This window comes from Caloenas nicobarica, chromosome 3, assembly GCF_036013445.1.
Source record: "Caloenas nicobarica isolate bCalNic1 chromosome 3, bCalNic1.hap1, whole genome shotgun sequence".
NCBI classification, from domain to species: Eukaryota; Metazoa; Chordata; class Aves; order Columbiformes; family Columbidae; genus Caloenas; species Caloenas nicobarica.
In genome coordinates, this window is record NC_088247.1 from 44704315 (window position 1) to 44727574 (window position 23260).

General features: G+C 36.5%; 1 protein-coding gene across 1 annotated transcript in view; it reads left to right on the plus strand.

Moving 5' to 3' along the window:
* Positions 1–23260, plus strand: part of GRIK2 (glutamate ionotropic receptor kainate type subunit 2) — a 376312-nt gene that overhangs the window by 125310 nt on the left and 227742 nt on the right. The window contains exons 4-5 of the mRNA XM_065632877.1: positions 17714–17895; positions 21540–21593. Of these exons, the coding sequence (XP_065488949.1) occupies positions 17714–17895; positions 21540–21593 (236 nt within the window). The remainder of the gene's footprint in view (positions 1–17713; positions 17896–21539; positions 21594–23260) is intronic.

A 23260-nucleotide genomic window follows, 5' to 3' on the forward strand; every position in this document is an offset into this window, starting at 1 on the left:
GATTTGAGGTCTGTCTGGTGACAGTCAGAACTAAGACCTTGGTAAGAGGAAAATCTGGCTGTAATGGAAGCTACAAAGAAGGTACTTAGATAAATGAGATATATTTAATCTTCTTGGAAATGCTGCTGGCTTCTTCCATGCTGGTTGAACTGTTGTTGCCAAGAAAAGAGCGTGGTGAGCTTCAGCCCTTCTCATGGTTCAGTGAACTGGAAGCTTGTTGATACCCTTGTTACATAATGCTACTATCTGAAAGTGAAATAAAAAAATCAGATCAAGAAACAGTATGTGTTACATGTGAGGCTACCTGTAGTGAAGACTAAATCTGCTGGATAAACAGCAGTAACAGCAGGACAGAATGTCTGTCAGGACAGGCAGAATGCCTGCCTAACAGAAAGAATTATAATTATTTCAGAAAATATTAGCTTTAAATTTATATTTCTTTCTGGAGTGGCTAAGCCCTTCATATTATACTGATTGTTCATGCTGATGAACAGTAGTTCCATCTACAACATCTTTAGCTTTCTTGAAATCTGTTGCTGTCTGAAGAGACAGAAAAAAATAATTAGTTTTAAAGAGGTAATCTATCTTCTTTTTTTTTTTTTTTTTTTTTTTAAGACTGTCTGTTTCTTTTGGTCAATAGCATCTCCTACGGATAATTCAAAGACTTCAGAAGCAGGACACACTGCTGGGAAGTCCACAGCATTGCTTGCCTTTGAAGTATATATGGGAACAACTCTTAGCTATGAGCAACTGAAAATCTTAAAGAAGTAGAGTTTAATCTTGTTATAGCTCAACTACAAACTGGTGGTTTTTTGAGGCAAGGGATTGCGGGAGAGGAACCTTTTGAAAAGAAGTAGTTGCTTCAGCTGAGGAAGAGGTTATCTCCTGCTGTGAGATAAGATAAATATTCGGTTGTGAACCTAGGGCTGAAGCTGAACATGATAGTTTCAGGTAATATTTAGAAATGAAGGCAAGAATGATAAAACATTTATCACTGTTTATATTTGTTTTTTCTATTTGGCCAGTGATTCCTTAATGTAAGATGGATATTGTTCTTATTTCCTCCTCCTTTGTTTCTCTTTTAGTCACCCACATTTTACTCCTCTTTATTGAAAAATTGTTTAGGATGATAATGCATGCCTTATTTTATGATAATTTTAGAGTTATGGATTTCCTTCATCTGAATGGACAATTCCCAAAAGTACACCCTGGTCAAGACAATCATGTTACTGTAGCACTTACGATGATAATTTTTTTAATTGCTAAAATTAATAATTTAGGGGGACAAATTTAGTTTATGTATTTCCATGATTACTTTATATACATGGATACAAGGACAGATGATACTTTTATTATAGACACAAAGGAAAGGTAAAAAACATGCATAAACTGTGTCTGGATTCTCCTCAATAAAAATTATGGGGAGTTGCTCATATCCCAAAATCCTGGAACACTGTAGCTCCATTTTTTTTTTTTTAAATTTTTTTAAAAAAAGTCGTCATATCTTGTTAGGGCTCAGTTTTATGAATTCTCTAAAGAACTGTTAGAATTTTCCTTATCTAATACTTATTAATTCTCACATACTCGTTTTAGTTAATAACAACTGTGTCCGTGTTCTTTATTCTTTCAGTACGAGATACATCTTCACAAATAAACAGAAATGGAAAAAAGCTGTGTGGTTATTTGACACTCTGCAGTCAGTAAAACCCATGTTAACTCTAGTGTTATTCCCATGAATGCACTGGAGACTGATACTTCAAGTGCACACTTCAGCTGCCTCTCGACAGCACCATTGTGTCTGATTGTATGCAATCCTCTGTGCTCCTATCTTAATAGGAAGGGAAGCAAGTTGTGTCACTATCTCATAGCAGAGCATTTTCATGATGCTACATGAGGCACTCTACATAAGTGTAGATGCAGTCTTACATAGTGTTTTGATGTGCCTTTCAATCCTTAGTGTAGCTGCCTTCACAACATCCATATGATGAGATGCGCAGAATAGATTGCCACCACGTATATCTGGATCCAATTAGATCTGAGGTTGTGTGGTATGAAGGTCATAGAGAGGAAGTCAGTCCATGTTTAGAGCCCTGTTTGAAATAAGAGAGAAATTTGGAATCCCAGGCTCCCTTTGCAATAATGAACATATGCACATCTACAAGATTGCCACAAAGAACAGGCATTACTGAGTTGTCTCCCTCATTGAAGTGTTCTCCCTGTGTTGTCTGTGGAGGAATAGTGGTACATCTTGCGACTAATTGGAGAAAAAACATAAAGAAGTTGCTTTTCATGCACTACGGGTAGCAATGAGACCCTGTCCCCAAACCTCCCCAGCTTTATGATGCAGAAATGGTTAAGTCAGAGTAGGTTAACCTATGGAGTCTGGCTGTTGCTCCCTCACATCAGTCTGGGCACCTCAGAATACTGGATTGTTCTGTGCTGATCAGACCTGCCTCGCATGTGGAGGAGCCTGTAATGAGGAAAGCAGGATCACTTGACACAGGAGAAAATGGAAGCTGTGGCATGCTGAAATAGGGAGAGAGATGCTTATAAAGGGATATGATCAATAACACTGGAGAGAGCAAAGATCAGGCTGAATACCATGTAACAAGGAAGGGTCAAGACTCTACAAATAGGATGAAGTATGTGAATAAACTGGAAAGGTTAACTATCTTGTCTCAGTAAGAAGAAATGCAGTCTGTTACAGTGGGGATAAGGTAACAAAAATAAAAATGAATGTGAAATGGGCAGAGTTTTTAATATTATCATAAAGCCTTCTGCCCTGATAGTATTTTATGGCATAGGCATTGTGTGACAGTAGGTAGATAAGTCTGTTCTTCCAGGGAAGAAAAAAAAGTGTGATGACTCCTCCTGTGAATCTGTGTTTGAATACTCCTGCATCTGACTTTTTTTTCATTAAATAATATCTATATTCTGCTTCCTTTTGTGATTTAGTTTCTCCCTTTATTTTAGCTCTCCAGAACTTTTTTTTAATGTAGTCCATCTGTTTTACGGACAAAAATTTTTCTTGCTAGTCTGAAGATAAGTATTAATTCCTGTGATAATTCTAAATGGCAAATTATATTCCCTAGAATTTCCCACTAAAAAAACCCTAGCAAGATGTAATGAGAGTTTGGTTAGTGTTGGTGTTTTTTTCCTTTCTTTTTTTTTTCCTTAAAGTAATTTATGGTCTCTTAGTTAAATACCACTAAACTATCCCTGGATACTAATTAAGTCCTTTCAGATTTACAGATTTGCTACAGTCAATTGTCCTTAAGAAAGAAAAGTGGAAAAATAACAGTATGTTTATCAGCTGCATGTCCTAATGGTTTTAATTGGTCTCAAAACAGTAACTTATTTTCAAGTACATGTTCTAATCCCTGTGCTAAAGAAAACAGACTAGATAAATTCTAAATGAGATGTGAATCTCAGAGAATTCCAAAACAAATAATACATGGACAGTTTGATGCTGGGGTCTTTAAATTATAGCGGCTCTTGTATTGCCAACTAATGCTTTATGCAGATCAAGTTGATATAAACAGGGTTCTGAATTTTTTTTTTTTTCTTAATTAACATTTGTTTTGGTCTTGGGTGAATAAGTATAAACACCAAAAATCTGTTGCATCTATGAACAGAAGCCAAAGCTGGAAAAAATGACTTCAGAAATAAAAATGTTTTGTGTTAGTCTTCAATATTGAACCTTGTGCTTTAATTTAAATGAAGGGAAAAGAAAGATGCCATTTTGTTGATATTTTTACTGTAGTATACAGGTAATGTTGATTTGTAAATAAAACTACAATTTCTTTCTTGGGACCAGTATTAAAATTCACATTTTCTTATTACTGCTGTATTTATAAGAGCATTGTTGTGGCCTTACCTTGAGTATTTTGTGCAGTTCTAGCACCCACAACTTAAAAAGAATATTGAGGTACTTGCATGTGTCCAGAGTAGGGCAATAAAGCTGGTGAAAGGGCTGGAAAGTGTGATGCCCTATGAGGAGTGCCTGAGATTGTCTGGTTGGAGAAAAGGAGGCTGAGGGGTGACCTCATGGCTCTCACAGAATCACAGAATGGTTAGGGTTGTAAGGGACCTCTGGAGATCACCTAGTCCAACCCACCTGCTAAAGCAGGTTCGCCTAGAGTAGATTGCACAAGAATGTGTCCAGGCAGGTCTTGAATGTCTCCAGAGAAGGAGACTCAACAACACCTCTGGGCAGCCTGTTCCAGTGCTCTGGCACCGTCAAAATAAAGAAGTTTTTCCTCATATCCAGATGGAACCTCGTATGCTTCAGCCTGTGCCTGTTGCCCCTCATCCTATCATTGGGCACCACTGAAAGGAATCTGGTTCCATCCTCTTGACACCCACCCTTCAGATATTTATAAACATTTATAAGATCCCCTCTCAGCTTTCTCTTCTCCAGGCTAAACAGACCCAGCTCTCTCAGTCTCTCTTCTTAAGAATGGTGCTCTAGGCCCATAATCATCTTAATAGCCCTCTGCTGGGCTCTCTCCAGTAATTCCTTGTCCTTCTTAAACTCTGCAGCTTCCTGAGGATATGATGTCAAAAGGGAGGTGCTGAGCTCATCTCCCTGGTATCCAGTGACAGGATGTGTGAGAATGGCTCACGACTGCTTCAAGGGAGGTTCAGACTTGACATTAGGATGCATTTCTTCATGAAGATGGTGGTCAAACACTGGAATGGGCTTTCTACAGAGGCAGTCAATGTCCCAGTGTTAAGAGGCATTTCGACAGTGCTCCCAACATGCTTTAACTATTGGTCAGCCCTGAAATGGTCAGGCAGATGGACTAAATGATCATTGTAGGTCCCTTCCAATAGAACTGTTCTATTCTATATTTCACATTTCTTATTTCCAGATACCTTACATCTTGTCATTTTTTTTTCCTTGTACTATTAATACAAAAAAAAGATACCTTTACGCTAAGGTGAATTAAATATCTTGGGGTTGAAATGGATGTGGAATGATGTCAGGTGGGCAACATTGCTAAAGGATTAAGGAAAAAATCTTGTAAGTGATTCAAAGAAAATCTTGGCTAGGGAGAAAAATTATCTTTAAGAAGAATATACATAGTGCACTATAAAGATGAGAAAAGGTGTTCAAGAAACCTTAGAGAACAAACAACTAGGAAGGAAGATAGAAAATGGGATGGTCTGAAAAGGTCTGCTTGTTTCTGTTTTTCTGTAAATAAATTAACATCTCAATTTATGTGAAAAGCTGTTCTTTGTAAACACATCTGTATAACTAAGGTCTATTCTTAGCAGAGGGAGAGAGAGAAGGAATGAAATGAGTTGACAATGCTGTATTTGAACATTTGACAACTGATACAATAACAGTGCATTTCATCTGAGTTTAGAAGACAAGACTTCAGTCTTGGTGATCTATAACAGAAACTTACAAACTGACGTAGCTGGCATGCAGTAGAATAAATTTCAGGTTTCAAATTTTGATATAGAAGGGTTACATTTGTTCAAGAATAGATGACAGGCAGAAATAGGGAGAGCTTTCTTAAAGATAATCTGGGGTGCTCACTCTGCAATACAGTATGAGACATCTGCTGGGAGCATCAGTGCAGTTATAAAAAGCACAAAGGAGTATTGTTATTGTGATTTGCATTCCTGTGGATCAAGTTCTAAACCACTAAACCTTGACAATTAAATGGACAAGGCGGTTTCTTCCATCATTTTTAGAATCATCTAGCAAAACTAACCACAGGCTAGGTTTTAATTTCAACAGATATCTCAAACTAGGTGTTTACTGGGAAAAAGAGCATAGAAGAACATAGTTTTTACAATGTTATTAGAAAGATGTTATAATGCATGTTTACTTTTTTACTACGGAAAATACTGAATGCCCATGTATGAGATGTTCTTGTGATATATCTGATAGAGGATTAATGCTTGCGAGTGGAAAAAAAATGGTTTATTATTAGGGAACTGCGAAACAGCAAAATATAGTGAATAGAATTCAAGAAAATAAATGTCATTAAAACTGGAACTTCTGCCAACAGAATTAATTGGAGTCTAAACCAAAGAAGATTCAGATCAGTTGATGATTTCTTAAATAGTACTGAAACTTAATTAAAGAAAACAGTTATCAAGGGACCTAAGTCCCTTGAGTAAGAAACTTTTGAAAATCTTAAAAATGAAGTAATCTTAGATCTGTTAATAATTACCTTTTGAGAACTCATGGATGATAGGTGGAAAAAGTAGGCAAGCTCACATTTATTCCACCTTAGATATTTGTCCAAATTTTGAAGTACATTAATTCTGATTCCTTACTTTCACTCAACATCTAAGTCATCCACCTGTTCCTAATAACTAATTTCCTAACTTGGAATCTGCTTAAAATTGGGTGGAATAAAGTGGGGTTTTTTGTTGTTGTTGTTTTTTGGTATTGTTTTTGTTTGTTGTTGTTGGGTTTTTGTTTGTGTGTTTTTGTTTTTTTTTTTTTCTTTTTAAATTACTTTTGCTAGACAGAACAGAAAACACAGGTGATATCTCTTAAGGTCACTATCAGGATTATTCCCTACCACTGATACTGACTAATGTATCTATCACATGTTCAGAAATACTAAATTATAAACTACTATTTATTTACTCCATTGATCAGTTAGATGAAAACTATACCTGTGTATGTTTTTATATATTTATACTGATTTGACTTGTGCAATTTTAACTATCATTTATTCTGGTTCTGTGAAGCAGATGCAAAATTCATGGTACTGGTTGTTCTTGAAGGGCTGGGTGGGTATCCTCTCTGCAAAAAAACGAACTTTTATATAAAACTTAGCAAGTGAGTGGGATAGCGAGATGGGATAGATTAGCACAGCATGTTATGCAAAAATATTTTTGTGCATTACCAATTAATAATCAATTGTTGTTTGTTTGTTTGTTTGTTTTTTAAATGGAATGAATATCTAAAGGAGGGCTATATTTGCCGTGAGGAGCAAAGCAGACTTGAGGTTTCCCATGAATATCAGCTGGAATGGCATGCATTTCTATTCCACATCTGTTCAGTCACTGGGTCAGACAGAGGTTGAAGCATTTGTAAAAACATCGACAATTTTATTGAATCTTCTAATTATAGACAATCAGCTTTTAAACCTTCCTTAATAAACTCAGATTTGGTAGAATTGTAATAATTAAAAGCAGTAATAATTTTATTCTATTTTTGGAGAATGAAGAAATATTTTCCAGACTGGTTACATATTGCATAGTATCTTTTAAGTACAGAGTATTTCAAGTGCTGTACCCAGTAATTTCAAATGAAAATACAATTAGTAGTTGTGTTAAACCTAATTGTGGTATTTGGATGTAGCTGAGTAGTTAGCTTGGTGTACTCCTTTTCTAAGAAAATTATCATACCATTTGTTCAATAAAGTTCAGAAGTGTTTTTCCAGTGTTCCATGAAAATACCAGCAGTAAGGAGGATGTTGTGAAGTTAAAATTTCACTTTCAAACTGTTTTAGTCTTTTTGCCCTTTGGAAGTTGAGAATTACTTGAGCTACCTGTCTGAAGAGAAAGAAGTTAAATTCTTTTATTCTTTTTGGTAAGTGGGCCTGTAGTTGTTCTTTGAGAATAATTCTATAGAGATATAACTGGACATCCATAAATCATGGGTCCAGATGGGATGCACCCACGGGTGCTGAGGGAGCTGGCTGAAGTCATTGCTAGACCACTCTGCATCATCTTTGCCAAGTCTTAGGAAACAGGAGAGGTCCCTGAGGATTGGAGGAAAGCAAATGTCACTCCAGGCTTCAAAAAGCACAAGGAGGAGGATCTGAGTAACTAGATCAGGCAACCTCACCCCCATCCCTGGGAAAGTGATGGAACAACTTATCCTTGGTGCCATCTCAAGGCATATCAAGGATAAGAGGGTTATTAGGGGCAGTCAACATGGCTTCACCAAGGGGAAGTCACACTTCACCAACCTCATAGCCTTTTATGAAGACATAATGAGGTGGATAGATGACGGCAGAGCAGTGGATGTGGTCTACCTTGACTTCAGTAAAGCATTTGACACCATCTCCCACAGCATCCTTACTGTTAAACTGAGGAAGTGTGGTCTGGACGATTGGGTAATGAGGTGGACCGCGAACTGGCTGAAGGAAAGAAGCCACAGAGTCGTGGTCAATGGGGCAGAATCTAGCTGGAGGCCTGTATCTAGTGGAGTGCCTCAAGGGTCAGTACTGGGACCAGTGTTATCCAATATATTCATCAATGAATGGGATGAAGGAATTGAGTGTACTATCAGCAAGTTTGGTGATGACACCAAACTGAGAGGAGTGGCTGACACACCAGAGGGCTGTGCTGCCATCCAGCGAGATCTGGACAGGCTGGAGAGTTGGGCGGGGAAAAATTTAATGAAATATAACAAGGGCAAGTGTAGAGTCTTGCATCCGGGTAGGAACAACCCCAGGTTCCAGTAAAAGTTGGGGAATGACCTATTGGAGAGCAGTGTAGGGGAAAGGGACGTGGGGGTCCTGGTGGACAGCAGGACGACCATGAGCCAGCACTGTGCCCTTGCGGCCAAGAAGGCCAATGGCATCCTGGGATGGACTAGAAGCGGGGTGCTTAGTAGGTTGAGAGACGTTCTCCTTCCCCTCTACTCTGCCCTGGTGAGACCACATCTGGAGTATTGTGTCCACTTCTGGGCCCCTCAGTTCAAGAAGGACAAGGAACTGCTGGAGAGAGTCCAGCGCAGGGCAACAAAGATGATTAAGGGAGTGGAGCATCTCCCTTATGAGGAAAGGCTGAAGAAGCTCAGTCTCTTTAGTTTGGAGAAGAGGAGACTGAGGGGTGACCTCATTCATGTTTATAAATATGTAAAGGCTGAGTGTCACGAGGATGGAGCCAGGCTCTTCTCGGTGGCAGCCAATGATAGGACAAGGGGTAATGGGTTCAAACTGGAACACAAGAGGTTCCGCTTAAATTTGAGAACAACCTTCTTCTCAGTGAGGGTGACAGAGCACTGGAACAGGCTGCCCAGGGAGGTTGTGGAGTCTCCTTCTCTGGACACATTCAAAACCCGCCTGGACACCTTCCTGTGTAGCGTCATCTAGGTGTTCCTGCTCCGGCGGGGGGATTGGACTAGATGATCTTTTGAGGTCCCTTCCAATCCCTAACATTCTGTGATTCTGTGAATTTTTTGAAAAGAAAAATCAAAACCATCAAGTTAAACAGAATGCATTATCTGAGCCCATCTTTTATGAAAACATGTACCACAGCTCCCTTCCTGCTTTGGGCAAGAATGGAATATGGACTTACTGCAACAAGATGTGGTATTATAAAAATAAAACTATAGGTTTAAAATGAAAATAAAATAAATCCATAAGGTAATTTATAGTATTTTTTTATAAGCCTAAGGAACAGAAGCGGAGGCAATATTGCCAGAAATTATTGCATTAACAACAAACATAATCCAAATAGTTCTTTAAATTATTTTGCTTTTGTGGGTTTGAATAAATTTAAGGATTTAAATCATACTGAAAATTGGCTAGGGAACTTATGATCAAAATTATTCTTTCTTTCGTGAAGACTGGAAAATGTTATTTAGTGTTTTCAAATGCAGAAAAATGTGACAGGAGTACTATTTAAGTGAAAAATGAAAACAGGGAAATGGAGACATAATCAGTATCACATCTTGCATGGGGCTTAAATTTAAACTCAGATTTATCCAAACTTAACTTTTACTCCTACTTCAGTATTATATATTTTGTCCTCTAGTTGGAAGAACACTGAAATGCACTCGAGATGTCAAGCCCTTTTTGAATTGCTTTACATCAGTCTGAGTTCAAATATTCCTGTCTTAACACATTTTAACTTCAATTACAGATTTTTCTTCTCTTGCACTCTTACCAATTCTTTTAGCAAAAACATAACTGCTTTTGTTTCCAAGAATAAATTTGCTTACCTAGTGCAAATTCCAGTTTAGAATGTTCATTTATGTTTCTTTTCCAACCAAGTCCATTCTGATTTCTAGAAGATGTTATTTTTTACTTAGCTTGATACAATACTGATACTTCTATGGTACAGCTAGAAATTGCTGACTTGTTCTACTGCTTCTTTTAACGCTGATTCTGATGGCATTGACAAAAGATGTTTTGTCCTTTGACTGTAGTAGATCTCCTTTTTCCCCTTCACTCTCATTAAACTGCACTGCTCAGAGATGTCAGCCACTTGAGAGATCATACTGCACACTATTACAAGAATTCTTTTGAAATGCTCAGGACTGTTAATTGTCATTGCTATCATCACACTGAATTAAAGATAAAGCTTTCTGAAAATGGTCAAGAAACATGCTCAGAAAACTGAATAATAGCAGTATTTCAAATCCGGCCTATTATAACGGAGCCACATATGTAAAGGAATATCACATATTGCTGGAGACTAGAAAAACATGGCAAATCTAGTATAAAAGGATTGACGTTTTCTTAATGTTCAAAATTTTCTTCTATTCTATTAAATTATTTTTCTAGGTATGGAGGTAAGGGAAGGAATGAACAGTGTGGTGGTCTTTTTTTGTTTGGTTTGGTTTCCCCCCACCCCTAGCTGGCTACATGCTGCAGCTAAATACTTGGTATGAAAAAACTTATTTTCTCTATCTTGTTATGGTGATCTTCAAGATCAAAACCCTTCCATGAACTGAAGAACTTTTCTGAACTTAAGTTGCACGTGAACTGTGTGGGATGGAGTAGAGAACTTTTTTCACTGCAGTGCTGAAGAACCAATATTAGAAAAGAATCGTTACTGGAAATAGGATGAATTGGGATTGGCTATTTGAAGCTAACTATAAAAGACATTCAGACCCATGCTCTGACATGCTCACTTAGCATATTTAAGGAAACAATAAAGCTGATTATTACATTGCACTTCAATTACGTCTGGTTATGCTGTAAGCAATAAAATAGATTTAACATTCAGATTCTAAGAACCAAGACACAGGAAAATTAAGTGATAGGCAGAGTATCAGAATAGAAATCTGACTGTCTGTGGAGTTAAACCTGGATCCCTATTGTTTTTGTTCAGTGATTTTTAACCCTACGGCTAGTGTCTCCTATATGTGGCGTTTTAGTAATCTCAACTTCAACATGAATTATGAATATAATTTTAAACACTTCTGCTTTCCTGTACTAAGTAATTGTTTCAAAACAGATTTTTTTTTTTTTTTGGTCTAAAAGGAAGTTTTTTTTCTGCCTTTAGGCTACACACTTTTAGATCTTTCATAATAACAAGGTTTGTATTTCAAGTACAGACGCACACACGTCTAGTTAAAAAACATAGTTCTGCTTTTTTTTGTTTGTTTTGGAAAGGGAGATTTTTCTTGGATATTAGTGTTACTGTGGTCTAAATCCTCTTGAGGTACACCACTGGTTATATCAGCATCATTTTGTGGCAGTGCACATCAAGAAGTGAAAGAAAAGTCCCTTTAGTCAGGTGACATATAGTCATACCATTTGTATGATCACTGTTGATCTTAGATTCTTCAACGAAGTAACTTCTGTTTGTTGAGCTGACATTGACCAAAAATGGGTAAGACTGCTAGACATAAAGGTTAAAGGTCTTAAGTCAGGTCCAGCCTTCCATATACAAGGAACACTTGAATTTTGGGGACTGGACTTTATCTTCTAATGTGCCCAGAGGGCACTAATTACTATACCTGAGCATGCAGTTTAGTCCAGAACTATGGATGTGAAGGCAAATCAGGTATCATCTCTCTAACACTGAACCTTTAAAGCTCATGTCAGATTTTGGAACCAAAGACATTTAAATATGTCCCTTCTTCCATACACACAGGCTCCCCAGGGAGGTAGTCATAGCCCCAGGCCTGATAGTATTCAAGAAGAGATTGGACAATGTCCTCAGACACGTGGTGTGAATTGTGGGGTTGTTCTGTGCAGGGACAAGAGTTGGACTCAATGATCCTTGTGGGTCCCTTCCAACTCAGGACATTCTATGATTCTGTGTCTATGAACTGTAAACCCTTTGACATGAAAATAAACATCTGAAATATTTCTGTTGTATGCTTCTAAATATTGAGCTTTGGAGCTTGTGCAAAACTATCTGATTGTCTTGATAAATGTCCAGCTGTGTGGGACACAACACCACACAATAAGTCAGCCTGAGAGCGAGATGAATGTTGGGAGGCTGCATGATAGCTACAATTATGGAGGGGTTTAGAGAGGGGAATTATTCTTAGCCCTAGAAATCTGGTTTTCAGCAGACAATTAAGTCAGTAAAAGGTTTGCTGGCATCAGTATCATTATTCTATGTTGAAGTTTTGTATCTGGAGAAGATTTAGTCTCCGTCCAGTCCAGACAATAAGCACTATAAAAAGATGCTGATTTTAGAAAAAAAAATGCCAGGAAAGAACTAGGTACTGAAACAAATAATTATTCTTAGATTACTGACATGGCTTCCATCCAACAGGAGGTTTTTGAAAAATATTTTCAGTTGGAAATGATGTAACTTTTATTGGTCCTCTCATGCTTGGTAACCCAGAACTGGCTTTTTAGTGTGACTAAAACTTTTAGTGATATGCTCAAAATAAATATATTTGCCCAAAACCAGAACTTTTGCCCCTCTCTGTCCCAAAGAAAATCCAACTTGATAATAAAATTATTTTTTCTAACAACATAAATTGCATATTTTGAAGCACTGTATCTTAAGTGTGTTTGTATAGCTGAAAGGCCACATATGGGGAGAGTGAAGCTTGGAATGAAGTCATCAACATGTAGTAGAATAGGTCAACATAGTCTAAGGGTGTTCTGATTTATAAGAGTTCAGGACAATAGGTCATTATTGTATACTTTGATAAGGAGGTAAGTACACAGTTCTCTTCATCTCTATTTTTTCTGCATTTTTCTTAATGATGTTTCTGTATTATGCTGTTATATCCAAAGAACACAGAACAGCCCACTATTAAAGTAGCTAACAAGTGTAATTTCTTTTCTTTTTAATCCTTTCACTAGAAGTGTTTAAGTAGAGAATGAGGATGATAAAACTAATCTTGAGTTCACGAGTAATCTCTTCAGGATGTTCAATATCTTTGAGTTATTTTATAGCAATTAACTGTTCTGGTTGATGTGAAACATTCTATCAATGCCCAATAAACTGGCATTCTCCTCACTTCTACCCATACCCCTTACAAAACCCAATATACAACAATATTTTTCTGAGACATAACTAGAAAAACTGGACAGGGGACCATCAGGGAGGGAGAAGAGTGCAGTGAAATGTGAGAGGAAACAACTTGCTGAAACTATTCTGGTAGTTCTATAAAGCCATACATTATTATTTTTGAAGTTTTTGAGATCCTGAAGATAAGAGTAGCCTTTAAAAGAGCATTAGTGTTGTACAGAAAAAGGTTCATGTGTTCAGCCTATTGCAAAGTGCATTTGCTTACATTCTTCCTGTGCAACACAAAGGCAGCATTAACGGAAATGATAAATAGTTTGATGAGCAGGCCAGGTGGCATAGCAATGGCTTGCAAGACTGCTGAGCTGGAGACACAGGTTTTAAAACAAACTTGGGGCTCTTGCTTCCTGGACTGGTTGAAGTTGAACATGTCGAGGAGGTAATGTGATTGATCTCTTTGGAGGAAGATGCCAGCTGGAGAGCTCACAAACTGCTCCTTCAGGATTCTCCTTAAAGATGAATTGATGGCAGCTTCTGAAAAGAGTTACTCACACCACATTCTTCCCAGCCATTCAGAGGTAAGACTCTATCACAGTGGCTGCTAAAAGAAGGAATTGAGAGTTTAAAGGGACAGGAAAAAGGTGTCCCTGGTGAAAGAAACTGCAGGAAGTACAGTCCCAAAATGCAGCAATTATTTCTATACCATTGTAAAATAGATTGTTTGTTTGTTTTTAGGAGCTTGTCCACACAAATGATCCTTTTTTTTTTTTTCTCAAATTTTAATTACACTGGGATACTGTAATGCTAATAAAATAAGAGGTCAGCATTTCATCTGAGGACTGTACTTCATTTTATATTGTACATCAATTGTTTTAAAAATATGCTAGGCTGACATCTGTGCTTTTATGTTGACAAATATCTTCTCAAAACCATAGTGAAGAAAGGGCTCATTCTGTCCTTAGCTTCACTGCCCTTGTAGTTTTCATATGATGTTCCTGCCTTCATTGGAGGCTTTGGTACCTCTTTTTCTGATTAGCTACACATGAGCTACACATGTGCCCTTTTGAAACTGTCCATTGCTGATCAAGAGACTTTATTTCTTAGTGTATAGCAGCTTGCTCTTTTGATCACAAATAACCAGCTTGTACAGTTCCTCTGATGTCAGACAGTAGTAACAAAAGTTACTTTGGGATTAACAGTAGCTCAGAAACTCATAGATAATGTAGAAATACTCCATGTTTATTTGACCTAAAACTATAATAGAAATGGAGTTCCACAAATGAACTGGACACAGTAGTAAGAAGCAGTCTTCCTTGAGTCCCAGCAATCTCACTCATTCAAATGAGCCATAACAGTATTAGGAAAAAGTGAAAATACAGACAGAAGAAATTTTGGCAACATCTAAAAATGAAAGAAAAAAACGAATTGGTCTGACTTCACCAGATTTGTTCAGGACTATGTGTTAAAGAGGCTAAATAAGGTAGAGCTCATTTTTGGTTACTGGAAGGCACTAGTTTTACTGCAAAAACCTTAAACATATGATGTCTTTTAGCTGTGAAAAAATGAACTCCAAACACAGATGGTTACTACAGGGATAGTGGCAGAATTTATTTATCTCATATGTGAATTGCCTGGTTACTTCTCAACTGTGTGATGTTTTGATCCCCTGGACCTTTTTTTTGGCCACTGTACCTACTCTTCCTGTGGAAACCAGGGTGTCAGTGTGTGCCGGGCAAGAAATGACAACCAGGATTTGAGAAGCAGTTACTGTCTGTGGCCAGACCAACGTGCTGTAATTTACGTGTAGGAGCTTGTTCTTTTAGGTTATATCTTTTCAGTGCTTAATTTTTCCTTTGGTCACAAATAATGACCCACTCTTCAATATTTAACCTAGAAAAGAAAGGAGGAAAAATTAAACAGATCAAACAGTTGGAAAACATTGAAGGCAAACCAATCCAGAGTCAGGGCTTTTTACTTAATTACTTTTAAACACAAGCTTCTGATCACTCATTTTGCTATTGAGAGAAAGGATGCAATTACATAAATACAAACCTTTTTCCTCCTTCAGAACAAAAAAAACCCCAGTGTGCGTATTTTCACCAGAGGTTCCATGCGGTTCAACGACTTTTAACCTGGGATGTGACTGGAGGAGCAGCAGGTTCAGGCTGTTTTGTTTGACTTTTTCTGCTGCTTTGTGTGTAATGGCTTTTCCTGTCGCTCCAGGTCACAGCCTCTCAGGGTGTCCCTGCCCCGGCATGAGGTGCCTGCGGCTGCAGCCTGCCACCCCCTCAGCCAGGCTGTGCTGTGGCAAGGAGGTCCCTCCTTCGAAGAGGGTGTTTTCAGCCTTTTTCCAATGCTGTTGAGGTTGACCAGGACCGGCACTGGGCAGGTCATGACACACCACCAACATGTCCAACATATTTCAACTCTAGTCTCCAGTGCCTTCATCCAGGCCTAATGGAGAAGAAAAGGGAAAGAGAATGTTGGGGTTTGGCTTTGGTGGATTTTTTTTTCTGTATGTGTGTGTTTGTTTCTTTTTCAGATTACTTATGCCACTTTTGCTCAAGGAATTCATTTGGTGGTTTTTTTTTTCTAGGAAAACTAGACTGCTCTTCGCACACTTTGTATGACACAAATACAGCATCACAAATGCTAGGTACAGCATGGAAGGAAACTTTCAGCCTTTGATTTATATTTGAAAGAGACTGATTTTGAAGCCTGGAAAGCCTTTACTCAATCTGAGTTTCCACTTAATGCCTGAATGAGGAAATGCTGCATCTCAGCACTTTACCCATCGGTGCTCTGACATAGAGATAAAAGTACCAGAGAGATGTATGCTCAGCACTATCTGAGCTTTTGCTCTGCGAGGTGTTTCTCTGCAGCAAGGAGCTGTGGGCTAACTGTGGTGCCAGTACTTGCCACCCGTGACACAGCTTCATGGTAACGCCCTACACCACGTGTTTGCTGTGGAGCGGCATGTCCAGGGTGCTCTGTGGGGGAGGTGGCAGCCCTTGAGAGTGAGGGAGTTCTGTTTTCTGAAATTGTTCCTGCGAGAGCCTAGCAAGCTGGAAACTGTTGAACTTGTGCCAGCAAGGATTTATTTTTTTAAGTATGGATGAGGTTGAACAAATATTCCTTGCAGTGGATGGCCTGGTGGACTACTGAAGTGAGTTGTTTGCTAGACTGGAACATGTTTTGTGCCCTGCATAATTAATATGAACTTTAATAAATGTTGGTGACTGGAAACATAATGAAAAATATATGTTAAAATTCTAAAAATGCAAGTACGTGTTAACTGTAATTATTACTAAAATCGAATATTCTGATACATGTAGAAGCTATGAGCAAAAATACTACACATCAAAAGCTTAGTGTTGCTTTTTTCACTTCACACTGATGAGGATAGGTGAAAAACCTTAGCTTTGAAATACCTGGAATTTGTTTATGTCTCAGATTTGATTTATCTTTAAAATATGTTTTGAGGAAGCTCATTGATTACTGTGTCCTGACAGTTATTGAAGGCATAAATACTTTTTCGTTTGCCTGCATGCACACCTGTACTGTCCCGCCTCTGAGGTCTAGTCAGTGTACTACAGAGATGTGCATTCACAAATTTTCTTCCCCTCTTTCTCATACTTAGGTTCCTCAAGTAGCTTCTACAGCTTTTGTACTGCTTTTACAGTGTAGTGATTTGTTTATCACTCATTGCTTCTCTCTCAGACACATTGGTGACCTAGCAAGCATACACCATTATTATAGTTTTCTTCTCCTCACAGTTTTTAATTGCTCTGGGATTAGTTCTTGTGTCTGGAAATATTCTATTTCAAATTTTGGTGGGATTTTTTCTTTCTCTGTGATTGTCCAATCATGACAAGATTTATGAAGTGGAGGACTTTCTATTTTTCTGATTCTTGAACAGCCCAGGTAGGCTCTTGAGTGATCATGAAGTGATGCACACTTTGCTCACCTTCTTGGGTAACACTCTTAAGCAGAACGAAGCTTGGAAGAAAGTTTTTGAATTGTTGTCTCTCTCCTCTGCTGTTTTTGTCAGCCATACAGCAGATGTTTAGTTCATAAGAGCCTCTTTGCTGCTGCATATATGCGTTTTGTTACCTGTATAATCAAGAAAAAATATATAATACTCATGTGAATGATGTGAGAGTTCTACAGTGCTGAAATGATTCAGAATTTTCTAAAAGATGAGTTAGGAGACTGGTAGTCTGATTACAAACTATTAGTCTGGGATATTGCTTTAATTGAATTAGAATAATTATATATGTTTTTTAAAGAGGAATATCACAGTTGCATGATAATGCTAAAGGTCTTAAGGTAATCTGTCTTAAGGTAATCCTGACTGAGGCTGCTTACTGTCTGCTAATATTAAGGTAGAAGAAAGACTTGTGTGATAAGGAAGTATTGTGAGTGTATCCGTTGCAATGCACTGAGAAGAGAGAAAAATTCGGGAAACTTTGAATGTTTATACTAAGTTGCTCTGCTAGCAGCTCAGGTTCTTGTTTTGGTAATTTTCTTTTGTTTTGACTCCTCTGTTTTCTTTAAGGTCTTATTCGATTACAAGAGCTCATCAAGGCTCCATCACGATACAACCTGAGACTAAAAATCCGTCAGTTACCAGCTGACACAAAAGATGCAAAGCCATTGCTAAAGGAGATGAAAAGAGGCAAAGAATTTCATGTAATCTTTGACTGCAGCCATGAAATGGCAGCAGGCATCTTGAAACAGGTAATCCTCATTATGGCCTAATCTTTTTTGTCCCTAATAAATAAAAGTAATATCCAGACTTAATGGCATTTAACAAGCAGGGGAATTGTATGTCAGTTTTACTGAGGCCTAACAGAAAATCAGCCAAGAATTTCAGAGATCATTTTATTGGTGAGTCTAACAGTAGCTGACTTTTTTTTTTTTTTTTTTAAAGAAACCGATCAATTGGTTCATGTAGAGGTGAAAAGGTACATCAGTCTTTCAACTATGGAGAATTTGGTACTTTGGAGAATTGATGCTTTAATGAGGGTTTCAAATGTCTGTTGAGTGTTATTTTAAATTAAAAAAAATATTTTTTTTAAAAAATCAAAGCTTCTAAATTGTATGCTCTTAATCAGACAGTAATATTTGAATAGTATGTTACCAATGGACCACACTATATGTTACCAATGGACCACACTAATGTGTTCTGCTGAGAGGATGGAACTAACAGATATCTTTTAGACTCATATTCTTCTTGCACTACTAATAGGGCTGCAAAACACCTGAATATGTTTGAGTAGGTGCTTTGAAAGTGTTTGCTTGTTATATACAAGAGGAGTAGGTGAGATACAGCAGAATCCCAAATACTTGACTGGATTTATATTTCAGAAGCAGATTCCAGTGATGTCTTCCAAGAGAAGGTGGCAATATAATGGTACACAAAGGACAAGGCTCATAAAAAAATTTACTGTCACCCTGAATTGCGAATAAAAGGCATGTCTTTGTGTGACTCCTTTAGTTTAATGAGCTAGCTCCAAAGACTGGGAATTCCTTCTGTTCAGAGGCCATTTTTCCCCATAGTTTTTTAATTGAACTATTATTTCAATAAGGAGAATAGGAAAAAATACCTAAATGTAAACAATATTCTACAATATTTTACATTTCTAATGCACATTTCTAATGACTTTAATTCATGTTTATATTACGTTTATTAGCAGACTGTATTAAAAACAAAATGTATTTAAGATCTGAAAATATGTCTCTCATTAAAGGTACTTAAGGGCATTGTTGTGGGTACAATTAAAATTGCTAGCAAAAATACGTGTATACTGTCATCACAATTCCTAGTAATTTTAAACCTCTGCTGGTGGTTTTTGCAGTTTGGTAAGCATAAGCCAGCCTAGTTAGTGTAATTGTTCGGCCCAAATCATTAATGTACATTTAATTACTTTAACACCTTAAAAATGCAAATGGAAAATGTGTTGATGGCAATACAAAGTTGCAGTATTAACAATAACGCCATCAAGGCGCATCATTTATACCGTACACAGTAGGTTTCAGGTGAAAAGAAAGTTTTCTTTCACAGTATGCAACATAATGAAGAACACATGACTAGAGGGAAATGGGAACAAAATTAAAAGCCTTTTATTTTTGATCATGTCCCAGGACCCAAGAGTGAGAATTCAACCTTTTAAAATCAAAATGTAAACTGTTGTATAGAAGGAAGATACAAGAACAATTATTTCATGAATGTTTATATCTTTATACAGTTTCTATAGACTTTGAGCTTTCCATTCAATTCCAATATTGCAATGCTTTAGATGTGCCTAAAAGTTCTGAACCTGAATGTGAGCTCTTGCTATCAAAATTGACACAAAGGATAATAACACTGCATTTATTATATAGTGATATCATTCCAAATATAGCATTTACAAGTGTTTGCTGAAAAATAATAATAACAAAAACCTTTACGTTTTGATTTGTCAACTGTTCATTAATGTTTTCTGGTAATGGAGGGATGAACTTGGAGAGGCATGACAAGGGGTTTCTTCTTGGGAGGATGACTGGAAATATGAACAATGAAGTGGTGGAAGAGAAAACAAGTTGGAAATAAAGAAAAAAATACATTGAGAGGCCAGTGAAATGGCAGCTACTGTTTTCTGGCTAAAAATACTTCATGAAAAGGAAAAAAAAATCCCATCATTCAGCCAAGTATAACTAAGTTAAGGTAAATATTAATGGTAACTACATCACCAGGCAACCAGGGAAAGCAGACATGATTTAAAAGGTTAGGGAAGCAATTGAATAATGAGGCAGAGAAAAGACAGTGTTTTGAAGAGGAAAAAGGAGTGAAGTCTTTTGAGAACGGAGGAAAGTAAGAAAAAGGAGACTTTGAAAAGAGACAACTCCAGCACATAGCAGAATCAGAAATGTAAGTAGGATGTTCTTGTGTGGAGATTCTGTGGAGTATGAAAGACTTGATTATTAGCAGTTAAGATATAGGTGACTGCAAATGTGTTACGTGTATAGAGGATGATACCTTGGCTTTATTTAAAAACAACAACAAGTTCTTAAGTTAACAATATTTGTAGTTGTACAGTTTCTAATGTAGTTGTAATATTTCATGAGAGAGTGGATTTCCTGTGTGTAAGAGAATTTAAATTGCTATTGGCACACTATACTGTAGTTCTAAATATTATTGTGGAATTCTAAATACACAGGTATAGGCATCATTTGGAAAAATATTGTTGCAGTTTTTGTCAAAGTCTTGCCTAAAATATTATAAAATCTGATCTGCAGTTGATAATTCATATTCATTTTATCTTTGAACTTTTCCTTGGAAAAGAACATATAGAGTAGTCATTTCACCATTTTTCAGACTGTCACAAGTAAAAAGGTTCCCACAGCCTTCAGAACTCTGATAATTCTATTTTATACAAATTGTAGTATTATGACAATTGTATAATAGTTGCTTTCAGTGTGTTTAAGGAGGTGTAACTAGCAGCGACTTGATAACTCCTCGAAAGGAAGAAAATACTGCTTGCTTGTGTGGCTTTTTTACAGTGCTAAAGTAAGATGAAAATCACTGTAGGTACTAAAATGATTGAATGAATCATAGTAGTCTAAGACAACTTTTGTGCAGAGCATGAAGATACATGCTTTTCAGGTGAAAATGCTCTTACTGAATAAGAGTGATGAGTCATCCAGAGTTTATTGCTTTAAAAATGTATCTACAAATATTTGTTCTTATGCTGTCAAAAGTATGAAAATTTTAAAATGCATAGTTGGTGAAAAACTATTTGGTGTCACACAGTTAGCAAGGCAGATGAAGGTGTTTGATAGATATCTGAGTTTATGCAATAATGCTATGAATATTTGTTCTTCATTTTTATTAAAGTAGTATGTATCTTGCTTTTCAAAACTTGACTCCAGAGTATTTTCTTCCATGGTTGGACAAATGTACACATGTATAGTATAAGCTTGGATTCTTCTTTTAAACACATAGTATTGTTCATCAAAATAGAAAAAAAAAATCCTGTTAGGTTATTCTTTTTAAGGGAAGGGTTCAATAATGAATGAAAATATTGTCGACTCAAATTTTGTGTGGCAATTTAATGCATCCATTAGTATGTAAAACTATAAGCCTCTTTCACATTTACTGCACTGAACAGACTAATAATATTCTTTCTATCAGAAGATCTGGTTCATAAATTCCTTTAATAGTCAGTAATCTGCTCTAACTGATGGGAAATGACTTGCTTGACCTAATTTTAGTATAATTCCAACCCTGTAGTCTGATCCCAGTAGTGTTCTTTTGCAGCTTTTCATTTGCCATGTAAGTATGATAAAAATGTATTATGTGACCTGAGAAACAATAATCTTTTGTTTATTTTTTTTTTAAGGCTTTAGCTATGGGAATGATGACAGAATACTATCACTATATCTTCACCACACTGGTAAGTGGCTTATAAAAACATACTGAATATCTAACGAAGATATTACTTTTCTTAATTATATTACTTGACAAAGTGAAAAAAGTCTCTATAGAATGGGGTGTGAGCACAAGATGTTTTCTCTGTTGAGTTTTCTTACTTTCAGTGAAAACTCATCAGGATGGTTTAATTATTGTTGAACAGTGTACCCTGAAAACTGATAGACCCAAAAAACTAACTGACTATGTAGCACTGCAGTTTTTAACTTTCAAGCGGGGTTAAGTAAATAATTCATAATTGATTATTTATATTATGAATTTTGTACTTTTTTCTCTTTTAGCTATTTGTATGTGGAGATTATGACATTTTAAACATACTCATACCCATATTTTTAACCCAACATTTTACAAGGTAATTCTTCACTGTCATATGATTCCTGAATAATTTGGTGTGATTAGCAGCATTTTATTTAACAGTCCACATGAGATTTTTTTAAGCACATGAATTGTGCAATGTTCTTTGGTGTCCATTGTAAAAGTAACTAAGAAATTTGATCATTCTTGGAACCATCAGATTCAACATTTGCAATAAATTAATGTTTAAAATATGAATGCTCTTACAAGACATAAGAAACGTGTATGTGAAGATTTTTTTGCTGCTCACTACAGCCTAAGAAACACTTTAAAAGTTGGTAAAATAGTACTCTAGAAACTATAGTTGTGCACATTTCTCTGTTGTCCGTTGTGTTCAGATTTGCCTATATAGATTGTGGTTCATTAAAGTTCTTAAAATACAAGTCATTTCAGGCATGAGACAGATGTGCTTTGGTAAAACCATGCTTGAAATGACCTATTTTCAAAGTCGCATACATGTTGAAGTCCTTATGGAAGTGAACCCTTTGTGGTAGGACGGAAAGTTCAACTCAGAACTACAAAAGAAGAGTTCATAGAAAGTATTAGCACTGAAATAGCTTGTCGAATAGCAAGGAAAATTATTTGTGAAGTTCATTAGAACTGTGAAGGCAAAATACTGTGCACAAGTGCCTGTCTTATTTTAGAAGTGTAAATTTTTCTGTCTCTTATGGATTTATAATCATGTGCAACAGAATTTCCCTCACTAGCCTATCAAAATGGATTGTAGATATTTCAAGGTTTTTTTATTTTTTTAAATTTTCATTTTGCTAACAGTGAAAATTGCTTCTTTGAGTGGTATGCTGTGCATTGGTATTTAATTTTTATTATTAAAGCTAGGTTTTAAAATCAGAATTTTCTGTCATTCTTATTTCCTTATTAGAACATCAGCTTTTTTTTTGTTTTGTTTTGTTTTTTTGTTTTTTAAGGAGAGACAAGTATTATATTGACTTGGAGCTATCAAAGGATAATCTAGTGTGGACAAATGGATGATAGATTTTGATTTGGCAATGTGGCTTTGGAATTTGCATCAGAATTTAGTTGTTTTGATATATTAACTGCTTTTTACCTGACATGGTGGAAGTCCTGTCAAATCAATTTTCCAGTCACACTGTTTACAACAGTCTTCTGTTTATTCTCCTCTTGATTGATTCAGGGTCTAATGCAGTAGATCATTAATTAATTAATACACTGACCTGTGTGTATTTATAATATATGCATAATATTGCTGTGTATATTTATTATATTCCAGTGTAAACATGAATGCGTTTTGATTAAATA